At 35.4% G+C, this 12335-nt stretch overlaps 1 protein-coding gene across 4 annotated transcripts in view; it reads left to right on the top strand.

The window, feature by feature from the left end:
• gabrg2 (gamma-aminobutyric acid type A receptor gamma2 subunit) overlaps positions 1 to 11759 on the top strand; it is a 49347-nt gene extending 37588 nt beyond the window's left edge. Inside the window, exons 7-10 of one of the 4 annotated variants that reach the window (XM_023342147.1) lie at positions 881 to 1033; positions 3209 to 3414; positions 4599 to 4622; positions 8174 to 11759. In XM_023342147.1, the coding sequence (XP_023197915.1) occupies positions 881 to 1033; positions 3209 to 3414; positions 4599 to 4622; positions 8174 to 8452 (662 nt within the window). In that variant the 3' untranslated portion in view covers positions 8453 to 11759. Of the gene's footprint in view, positions 1 to 880; positions 1034 to 3208; positions 3415 to 4598; positions 4623 to 8170 lie in introns of all 4 variants that reach the window. The other 3 variants (XM_023342146.1, XM_023342149.1, XM_023342148.1) reach the window with 3 other exon arrangements.
• Positions 11760 to 12335: the final 576 nt, after the last annotated feature.

The following is a 12335-nucleotide window of genomic DNA, read 5'->3' as shown; positions in this document are numbered from 1 at the left end:
CCATAACATATCACCCCAAATGTTTCTTTAAGAGGCTCTTGTTTAACCAAGTACTAGAAATGATTACCTTGCCCATTTCTGTAAATTGATAGCGTACAGTAATAATTTTTTTCTTGAACTGTTTCTTTTTCTTCCTCTTATATTAGGTTGTTTTCAGGCACATTTTTAATATATATCATTTTTGTCAGTTTCATTTTTTTCAAACAGTAACGTTTTGAAAAATAAAGTTACTGTTTGTTCAGAATGGCAAACATTTGTTCAGAATGACTTCCTCTAATCATTATCAGCATGACTGTCATTAATTTGAGGCTTTAATCATTTATTTGAACCATTATCCTTTTTTGATTTGCTATAGGACAATCAACCTTGATATGTTTTAAAACTAGAATGGGGTGCACAAATGTATATTTATTGTGTATTTTCTCCGAACCATACAGGAGCAATGTCATACATACAGGCTCAAACATGTACATAGAAACCTAAAGTCATTTGGTTGGTTCCCTGGCACTGACTTGCTTTTATGCATAATTCGCACATTCTCAATAATTTTGAGATTGAAACCATTATAAAATCTCTATGTTCATCTGACTTGCCTATTTCAATACTTACATGTGTAATTGGTATAATTGTCCTATTTGCTGTTATTTTGAGGTGCAGAAAGAATATGGAGGTGAAGCTGTCTATGTGGTCATCCACTTTGTGTAATACGCTAGTGTCTCTTGTAGTTTAATAGATCCTTACCATGATGGTTCTACTCATATCAGTGATGAGTCCATACTTCTCACTGGAACTACATACACAAATTATGTTACAAATTATAATGATCCATCCCTCAAATGACACCGAGCGTCTTGTATTTTCTTTTCTGTCTCTTTTTCAGGGGACTACGTAGTGCTGACTGTCTTTTTTGACCTGAGCAGGAGGATGGGCTACTTCACCATCCAGACCTATATTCCATGCACACTAATTGTTGTCCTCTCCTGGGTCTCTTTCTGGATCAACAAAGATGCAGTTCCTGCAAGGACTTCATTGGGTATTTAAGAAAGACTAATGCCTAGTGACTACAATACCTGCTAAATTTATGCTTACATAACATGTAATTTTCTCTGCGCCTGTCATTCTATGAAACCTTAAACTCCACTATAATTTTAATTTCATACTTTCTTTTCTGATCAGTTCACCTAACTCCATCACAGACACAATGCAGATGTAAGTTGCAATACCACCTTGGTTTTAATTACTCCCTGCTGTGAAACACATCAAGAGCCACATGCAGTGCTTAAACCCCCCCTTATATTATAGCAGTAAGCTTAAGCCTCCTTGTTACTGCAGCTCTCTTTTCCTTGTTGCCTTCTTTTTTATTTCAACATCCTTCCCCTCCTTCTTTTCCCCTATGAGACGGGGCAGCTGCTTAAAAATCTTGTGTATCCTGAGAAGATGAGCCCATCCTCAGACATATGTTTGCATCCATGCCTTAATGAGGCATTAATTATGCAATACAGGCAGGAAGATGTGGAGATGCTACTTCAGCACAATAATACAGGCGTCTTCTTCACAGAATGCAAAAAGGGGACACAGGATGAAAAAAGAGGGCAAAAGTGAGAAATTGAAGGAAATTTGTCAGCTTTGAGCTTGCCCTTGACATCTTCAGATGCTACTTTGTGATTCACTTGCAAACACATCCCTTAGTCAGCTATTCCTTTAGCTCCTTAGGGATTTTTAAGATTTAAGTAAAGAGTTTTTATAAAGAAAATTCTAGAATTTAAAGCAGAAACTCCCATGATTACTTTACATCTTTCTAAACTAGTTTTTCTTTCACCTTTCCAACATGAATGAATTGTTGTTATATTAATAAACTAATAATAACACAATTCAAATGTAATTCTGTCTATTAAAAGATGATGTAGGAGGTTCATGCTGCCAGTGTATTTAGGAAGTGGATTATCATTGATGACATAATTCCTAATCCTTCAATGCCTAAAAATATATCAGTTCACACAAAATATCACTGCAGACGAACGTCACTAAGCTCCCATTAAATTTATACTTAAATCAATTTCAGCAAATATCAAGCATGTCCCCTTGTACACAGGGAATAATTAAAGGAGAGAAGGAAGAAGTCTTCTGCTTGCCTGTTGGTGGTTGTGAGTTGTAATACTGCTGTCAGGCAGTCAGTTGTATCTGTGTACTTACATTTTGCTTGCCATGGGAGAACCTCTATGAATGTCATCAGTATTTACAGGAAAATGAAAAAGGTTTCAAAATAGTTTTACAAGATGGCTGATGTAGGAATGCATTATGTCAAAATAGTGATGAGTGGCAGATGAGATGTAGTGATTAAAAGGAAGAAATAGTAAATTCAAATGTGTACAATAAAACCCTTTCCAGCACAAAATAGTCAATATGTTATTAAGTTCTTGCTTTGCCCATGAAATTGTTTAAAATATTAAATTATTTTCAAATGTATGCTTTACAGGACAACTAAGAACAAATGGCATGAACTGTATAACATTGTGATTTCTTGTTTGCATTGTGCAGCTTTTGTTTTTTTCATAACAATCAGCATATACCTAACCACAACTAAAAAGTAGTGAAAAAATTGACATGTAATACAACATTCATATTAACACAACATCTATATTTACTCTTTTTATCAGCTGAAGCAGTAGGTTTTCCTGTTTTTAAAGAAAATTGGCCTCACAAACATTTTGGTTAAAAAGAAGACAATTGAATGAAGTAATTGATGTTTGAAGGGGCTGTTTAATTTATTCTGCCACTGTCGCATACAGTTTCTGTCACATGTATATTTTCCTACCCTCATGTAAGATTAAATGCAAAGGGTTGCATGTTCGTAAAAGTTGAAATACATATAAATGTGACCCTTAAAATGGATAGTGTTGGAGGGAAAATATTTACACCTTAACAGAAGTCTTCTGTTGCTGTTTGACATGCTTGAGTTTTATAGCATCAAGCAAAATTTAAAGCCCAACATAAATGAACCAAGTAAATACAAAAAGCTGTTTTCAGATAATTTTCTTGGAAGACTGAAGTTTTCCAATCTATAACAAGTGATCTTGTCATGAGAGTTTTTACTAATGTAATAAAAGTGAATGTAAAAATAATAAAAGGCATTGGAGTCATGGCATTTTGGAGATTTTGTTTGGTGCATGTTTACAAAAATATAATTTTTCCTTGCTTTCTTCACCAGGCATCACCACTGTGCTGACTATGACCACACTGAGTACCATTGCCAGGAAATCTCTTCCAAAAGTGTCTTACGTGACTGCAATGGACCTGTTTGTGTCTGTCTGCTTCATTTTCGTCTTTGCTGCACTCATAGAGTATGGCACACTACACTACTTTGTCAGCAACAGAAAGCCGAGCGCCAAAAAGGATAAGAAGAAGAAAAACCCGGTGAGCCCCTTCTAAAAGCTAACAGAATCTGCAAGTTTGTAAATTATCATTTGAGCTTCGTAATATTGCATTAGAGTTGGTCGTTGCTCTTTTTATTGGTTTATCAATTCCTTACATAGTAGAGTTGAATAAACTGTGAAGCTTTATGTTGCATAGTTTCCAATGAATGTGTTTTACCCAGGGCTGCATTCAGTAGGTTAGAGATGAAGCTCTAACCTTTTCATAATCCATCACACATCTGCTACAGTTGTTTTTAGACCAGGGTCACATGACATAAGATTTGGCCTCATCTGAGCTCTAAATCCTTCAAGAGATCATGGGAAGTCCAAGTAACGGTTGTGAGCTCTTTACAAATATTTCACATGTAAGTCTTGCTCTCCTCTGCAGCATTACTGTTCAAAAAGTAGGGATAATGATTCATTCAAAGCAGTGATTTTGAGAGTTGGAAAAATAAACGCAGTGTGCTTGTGTAAGTGTACTGATATTTTCTGACGAGAAAGAGAGAGATGGGTAAGAGCGATAGAGCGATTTTATGCATTTTTAATGCATTTTAAAGCTGTGTAAATTGTCCCACATCTTTAGAGACAGGAAAAGAAAAGGGAAGGATGATGCATAATGTGTAGGTCTTACTGACTCACTTATAATTTTCTCTGTAAGTCAGGGTTCTGCGGCTATTTTGAAACATAGACTGTTCTGTTCCTAATATAAATATTTAATGACAACTCAGATACAGAAGGCTGGAGAAATATGTTAGATACTATTAATCCTAGTTTCAAACATAGAAAAATTGAAATAAAACTAGATTCACTATTAGAAGGTCAAGCTTTCCATAAGACCAAACCGCTGCCAATTTTGGTACATCTACAGTATGAATGTTGTTTTTTATGAAATGCACTAAATCTATTCAGACTTACCTTTGGTTCTTTTTCTCCTGACGTGATGACGATGTAAGAAAAATGTGAAATGCACAGGAATAATCCTCCCACTATTGCTTGTGTCTCTATACAGTGTATGTGCCATTCCATAAGACCAAAAATGGACCTTACTTCTGTTTCTTAATACGATATCTTTGTGTGCCCCCTTATTTTTCTGGTTACTGTTTTATATCTCTCTGTTTACAAAAAATTGTGTGTATATACATTCCTTTGTTTTATTTTGCTTTGTTTCTCCCGTCTGGACAAAAGCTCCTCCGGCTCTTTTCCTCCAAGGTATATTGCCTGTGTCTGACTGCATGTGTCTGCTGCATTTCGCCTCTTTGGGCCCCCAGCACCTCACTGCTTTTCTCTCTGCGCAACAGCAGATCCGCCTCTTCCTATTACCACTTATAAACCTGCATTTTAACTAACTGTTCACCTCTTCAATTACTAAATGGGTACTGAAGATTACAATGAAAGGGGCGCTAAGCAGTGCACAGTGCGGAGGCAGCCAGGTAGACATACTTATGCAGTTATTTTTTTCATGAAACCCTAATAAGCATCTCACATATCCTGTGGTCAAAAATGTTTTTAGTCAAGAGCCCAGTAAGGACTCATTCTGGCTCCCTCTGTCCTGTTTCACTCTTTGTTGTTGTTACCACAGCGAACAAGCAGCCGAACCAAGAGCTTCCTATTTTCTCTTTTCCTTTTTCTGTCAGTTAATCTTTCAGTGTGCTCATTGAGCTTCTTAACCTGACGCTTCCTAAAGAGTCAGCAGAGCCTTAACAGACTGAAACAGACAACCCATGCCCTGTGCAAATTTTACTTTGATTTGGAAGTAATTTTAGAGAAGTGTTTGCAAGCTACAAAAGAAATGACATAAAATAAGTGAAAATATGCTAATTCTACTGTTTTGCGTTTGTCTCTACATCAGCGACAATACAGGGGGATAATTTAAAATGCAAAAGCTTGTCTAAATTTGCTGCAGGATCAAAACAAATATTAGTCTTATTATCTTAAAGGTAGGAATTCAAAATTCTTCTTCTGAGGTTGTTCATAATTTTTTTATCTCAAACGGGTTGTTGACTTTCAGCCAGTTAAAGCTGCCGGTGCCACTATGCTGGTTCTGTTTACTTTTTTCATTTTGCAAACACCAAATCAGCCTACCCCAGCTTAACCGGATCATGCAGCAGGACAGTGTTACTGTTCCTCCTGCTTGAGCTTCCACAACTGTTTCCTTAAGCAACCCCCTTTGAAAACTCAGTCATAACCTGCCACTGCTACTCCTTTTATTAACTTAACACTTTATGGTTTTTTAATATGGAAAAATATGCCTCAACTAACCCATGTTCTGTTTGTTTCTTACTTTTTTGCTTATGTTTGTGGTTATGTGTAGTTTTCAAAGGGAGAGCCAGTTTGTGATCTAATGTTGGGCATAATGAGAAGTGTCAAGGTATCAACATTAAGATTTGGAGGATGCATGCCTACAGCTAATAGTTTCATATAAACCTGCATTGCCCGGTTTTAATTTTGTTTCATTTCTAGCCTTGCAGCCATGTTTGTGTAAAGATCATAATTGACAGGGTAATTATTTACAAAGTAAATGAAGAATGAGTTTCAAGTCTTTGTGTTTTTAAATTCAAATTAATAAGACATACTTTGTATTATCTACATTAAAAAAGCACAAAGTCTTCTCAAGGCTTATCGACTTCTATTTTATAAAGAGAATTCAAACATTGCACTGAACTAAAACTGCAGTACAACATTAGAAATCTAACAGAATATCTGTAGTTTCTGCAAACTGTTGGAGCAGTCTTGTAGGATGCACTAACAGTTATGCATGTTGGATTGTGAAACTTATCCAACTGCTTTTTGCAAGCTCAGACTTCAGGTGGTGAGAACTTAGGTGTAGATGTCCAGGTCCAGCCCTCAGAGGCCGGCGTCCTGACAGTTTTAGATAGACTTAGACTTAGACTGACTTTATTGTCATTTTGCATGCACGGGGTGTATACAGAACAAAATTTCGTTGCATACGGCTCAGGACAGTGTTTTGAGGTTCCAATGTTGTGAGGTTACTCCAGAATAAAATAAAATACAGTATAAAATATGAATATAAATATGAATATAAAATATAAAGTGCAGGACTGACAGTAAAATGGAAGTTACTTAGCTATGTACTGTATATGTGCAAGGTATGAAGCGGAGACCAGTTTTTTTTGAGTCTGCTCCAACAGTTCATTCAAATGGTCCAACTATCTCTTTAGTATGTCAAAGTTCGGGAAAGGTTCTGCTTATAAACCATCATTTGATCCAGGTGTATTGAACCAGGGAAAGAACTAAAACTAAAAATTAACATCGAGATTGACATGTCAGTATCTCACCTGCTGGAATAAATAGTTTTGTTTCTTTGTAGATCATTTAGCAAAGCATATTTTTAAACAGTGTGAATTGTTGCTTATAAACAGATATTTTTGGACTTTTTCTCATGTCTAACAGATGACAGTTGCAATGTCTAAAACTGGTAGATTTTCAGAAAAGATGTCAAATGCATTCGTGTTTTATGAAACTGGCTGCGATATTGTCATTATCTTGCCCATCCATCAGCTTTTTCCTGCCTATTCATTGTGATTGGTGCTTCTATATAATCTTCTCCTGTTTTACATGAAACTGAACATAGTAAGAGTCAGTAGCTCTGGATTTACTTAGATAGTTGAAAGCCAACTTCTGTAACACCACACATCATATATATATATATATATATATTCAGGTTGGTTAAACTGGATCTCCCAAGCAAATCCCCTGATAGTTTGTGGTAAAGGGTCCTGGACAGCAATTCTTACAACCAATGTTAACTTAAAAAGGTCAGCTCATGAGACAACAAACAGTTATTGGTTCATGACGTCAGTTACATTTGTCATTGTGATTACAACAGAACAAAGGTGGTTTATTGGATATAATGGTCAGTCAGAAATTCTATAAAAAATGTATCCTAACTATCAGAACAACAACAGTCACCATGGCCTCTCAGCTTCATTCTACCCAAAGGTGGATTTGCATCACAGGTGTAAAATAACTTCATCTGAAATCTTCACAAACTAAAACTACTCCAGGTGTTTATAGTTCTAGATGTTTGTTTTTTTTTTCTTTACTTGTATTGTCTGACATTGTAGCAAGCAGAATTGGTTGAATATCAAGAAGAAGCCCAGCAAATTTACTTTCACCAGTGGAGCATTTGCCAAAATTAAAGAAATTGATGCCAATAAATGGGTGCACCCCTAATAACTATCATTAGAAATAGATTTGGGTTTGTTTCTAATGCATTGGACAGAGAAATGGAAGGGAAAGAGAAAACACACAACTTCTTGCTTTTCCTTGTCCTCGTGAAAAGGAATGGAGGTGAAGTAAAAATTTAAGAGAGGAGAGGATAGAGAGAATAACAGAAAACACTGAGTCTGCTTCTACACCTGCAGCAAGAGAGAAAAAAGTACAGAACCAAGAAACCCCAGAGGCAAAGAACATATGCATATCTTACAACAACGTCACTGAAAAGCACACAGTGCTAATTAATATAAGCTATTTTTAGTGGCAACTGTAGTCCAAGATAATGTATCTATAAACACCTGATTCCACAGGTGTTCACTCAGGTGTGGACTAATCCACTTGTAAGTTAAGAGTCCTTGCATTTTTTTTGCATTGAGGAAGGTCCCCTGGCAAGCTGACGCTGCAAATTACATTTGCCCATTTTTGACCTGAAAATAAAGCTCTAGTTATAAATATTAGCCTTCAGAAGAGATTTTATGACATGACTTTTGTGGCTAACCGTTGGTTTGTCTTATTTAAAGCAGACACCAACGGTGGACATCCGTCCACGCTCGGCGACAGCCATCCAGATGAACAACGCCACACACATGCAGGAGCGAGACGAGGAATATGGCTATGAGTGTCTCGATGGAAAAGACTGCACCAGTTTCTTCTGCTGTTTCGAAGACTGCCGCTCTGGAGCCTGGCGGCATGGAAGGCTGCACATTCGCATTGCCAAGATAGACTCATACGCACGCATCTTCTTTCCCACTGCGTTTGCTCTCTTCAATCTGGTCTATTGGGTCTCCTATCTATATCTTTAGGCATGGGAGCATTCCCAGCCAGTCCATTACCATTTTCTGTATGCTCAGCGCCAGCAAGTGACATTTTACAAGAAAGAGACCCACTGAAATACCCTGAAATTTCACATTTTTGTTATTTAAGTCCCTTTAAATTTGTGCTAGTTTTTTCAGATAACCCTAATAAACATTGCACATATTGTAGCACTGCATTTTATTGGTGTTAAATGGTTTTACTGTAGTTGTGTTGCAAAATTATCGATTCTGTAAAGGATTACCATCTTTCTTTTTTTTTTTTTACTTCAGCTGGAAACAATTCTTCTGAAATATAGTCTTAAAATACAGAGTTATTTAGAATTAATTTGACATTAAGTCTGTTCAGCGTTTTACTGAATGAATGAAATACTAATAAAAATATATCACTGATGAATTTTAATCAAGTGAAACAATCGCAAATAAGTTATAAAATACTGGATGTAAAAAAAAACAACAGTGCAGAAAAAAATTCAACTTTCAAGTAAATGTAAAAACAATTTCTGGAACTAATTATGTATTGACTACAACTTTTGGTTCTTTTATGCTGAAATGATCACATTCACATCCTTTACATTTTGTTTTTACGTTTTATTTTTTATTAACAGAAGTATAAAATCTGAGGCACTTTAAAAGAGCTATGTTTAACAATGAGCAACTTCAGTAAATGTTTCATGTGCGGTCAGAGTACAATAATGCTTTATATGGACAATGTTCAGCTGTACAGATGCTGTATATATTTTATTATTACATAGTGGTTTGCCTCTATTGCATGCACCTTTCAGGCCAAAAAAACCCACCATATCTTTATGGTCTTCTACTGTTGGCTATGGTGACAACAAAAGAATCAAAAAAAACTATTTCGACTCATTTAATAAGCATTTCTTTTCTTATAAAATCTAGAAAATTAAATCTTATAAAAGGTACTTAAGATGTTTTTATGTTAAGGTATTATCTTTGCAAATAAGTGGGAAGATGAGCATAGTATTTAAGCAAAAATATCTCAATTAATTGTTTTCCCCTTCAGGAATTAGCCTGCAGGATCAATAACTTTGACCCTTCATGTCCACATTTATTTGCCCTCAAAAGCACTCATTAACATAATGATAATCTGCTTCTATACTTAGGCTATTCAGAAGAAACTGGGCTGAAAAAGCTAATAATTATTTTGCCCTTTGCGTTATCAGAATGATAGCTGCACAATCAGAGGTTCGTTTTTGCTTTGAAATTAAGGATTCAAAGCTTATCTACCCGTCAGTGCAACTGTGAGTCCAGGCAGCTTTAAGGTATTTAGAAATGTCTGCAGTTCCATTTATTATCTCTAAAAAGAAACTCATAATTATCCCAAGGCTGCTTTATCTGAAAACAGATGTGTAAAAACTGTTATCTGGCGTCTCCTGTCTCTGCTAATAATTACGTTGAGAATGTACAGTAAGTCCCTTCATATAGTCATAAAAAATGTTTTTGGGGTGTTAGTAAAGGCCTTTATTTCTAGGTCTTTATTTCTATTAAGGTTGGATTAAATGCATGACAACAGCAAATGTTGTGGATGACGACATGTAACGCACTTGAACAAGAACCCGATACTGTTCAGTTTTGTTAGACCCCAGTATGCAATTGACAGTGTTGCAGAATGATTTGTAAAATCACACAGAATGGGTGTAAATAACATGGTCTATGTACATAAATTATAAATGGAAAAAACACTTGTCAAGCCTTTGGCATTTTCTAAAAGGGTATATATTTTGTAATTGTAACATTGCTACACTATCAATCAACACTATACTATATTTATTGTTTATGCTGGACTGACCATGCAACATACATGATGGGGGAAGGGTGGCTAGGGTTGTGCAATGGGGCTATTTATTTATATAATTGCTGATGGTATTATTTTGAATTTATTAAATTGCATTTTATGCTCATATGACCCCTTAAAAGAAACAGAATGCTGTCATCTATATCAAAGATACATTATTGTTCAATGTGTCAATAGAACTTGAGCCTATTTATCTTGTGTTTTCTATGTTGTGATCTATGTACACTACTCTCAGAAAGGCCTGTCAAAATGTTCTATTTGTTGAGTGACTTGCAAAATTATATTTCGTGCTGCTTCTGCATTGTAGATTTTATTTAGATGACAAAAAATGCAAGCGTTCCAAAGCTAAAAGAAGAAGAACATTTGCTTTTCACCTATAATTCTTTTTTCACATTTTTAAACAACATTCATTCAGTTGTTTGCTGTGGTGTTGACTTTTTTCCGTAAGAAGTCAATGCAATTGCGTGTATACCAGTATCCAGATTATATTATATTCCCCCATATGTCTGAAATGATTATTCCACTGTGTTTCTCTTAGCAGTCTGAACCTGTTTTCAGTGTCGACATATGCATCATTAAGGACATGAGATTGTCATTAGCATCATAGATAATAATAATCAGTAACTGCAGTGCCAAAACTGACACACAAGTCTACCGAATACATAACTTCAGTGATTTTGAAATATCTCTGACTTCTTTATAAACCGAGTTGGTTTTTGAAGTTCCCTAACAATTCTAGTATAGTTCCTCAAGTCATTTGTGGTATAATGCAAAATCCAAATGCCAAGAAGATAAAGCAACAGGTAAAATGAAACCAACGTTTCTAAAATCTAATTAGTGTGAGAGGTCAGACTGGAATGCTTCTGCCTGATGATAAATGTTTTGGGTTTTCAGTATTAGGGTAAAGGTTGAAGCCTGTTGCTAGTATGTTTATTATACTTCTGTTTGGTATCCTGTGAATGAAGAGGTTCAAAGGTGTGCACAAAGTACTGAGGCAAGTTTACATTCCCCAGCATGCTCGTTGAATAAATGATCAGTTAAAAGGGTTTGGGAAGACTGGACTACTTTCATCTTTTTATAAATACTTTGTCACCACAGACATCATCATTCACTCTAAGCGTTTTAACATGTGTTATTTATTTTGGGACCAATGGGAAAAACATAAAGTATGTGAGCAGCACATGTAGATATTTTGTGTTATCAATGTTCTCAAACTTCAGAAAAAAAAAAACAAAAAGCACTGGACATGCAGGGCTTTGTAAAAGATACCCAACAGAAAAATGCATCCAATGAGATTCTCATCCATACAATATTAGTTGCTTTGTGTTTATATCTGATTATTGTGTTGAAGGGGCACTGATCAAATCTGACAGGGTCTAGATAATATATTACAAATGTTCTAGAAATATAAATTTTCATGAGAAAACAGCACATAGTTGTAAAATTTTATAATAAAATGGTTGCATTTGTCTGCGTGCAGTTGGTCTTACTCATTTTTTTATGTATGTATCTATGTATCTATGTATCTATGTATCTATCTATCTATCTATCTATCTATCTATCTATCTATCTATCTATCTATCTATCTATCTATCTATCTATCTATCTATCTATCTATCTATCTATAATTAATTTTCTAGGAAAGAGGTTTTGAGAAAATTCAGCTCATTGGTTGTCTTAAAGTAGTTGAAAACTTAATTACAGATCTTCAGTGAGTGTCAACTTACTCAAATCCTTCTTCCTTTCCATGTTATCTGAGTCATACTTGATTATGTTCACTTCCAGGCTCTATATGAAACTTCCACTTCCAGGACTTCTTGCTCTTCCTTGCACTGAAGATCGTTCTTACTGGCCATCATTGTGTATTTGGCCACATTGTCCTACAGCAGAATGAATTTAAATAACACAATCTTAGGCAGGTATTTCTTTCTGGTAAGCAATTAGATAAGAACAACAAAGTTTCCTATGAGGATAGTTGTAGATGAGTAAGTTGTGTTAATAAAATGCATAACTTTGTTTTCACAAATGTGTGTTGCATAAGGAAAGATGGGTTGA

This window comes from Xiphophorus maculatus, chromosome 11, assembly GCF_002775205.1.
Source record: "Xiphophorus maculatus strain JP 163 A chromosome 11, X_maculatus-5.0-male, whole genome shotgun sequence".
Lineage (NCBI taxonomy): Eukaryota > Metazoa > Chordata > Actinopteri > Cyprinodontiformes > Poeciliidae > Xiphophorus > Xiphophorus maculatus.
This window is presented reverse-complemented; position numbering and strand designations above follow the sequence as displayed.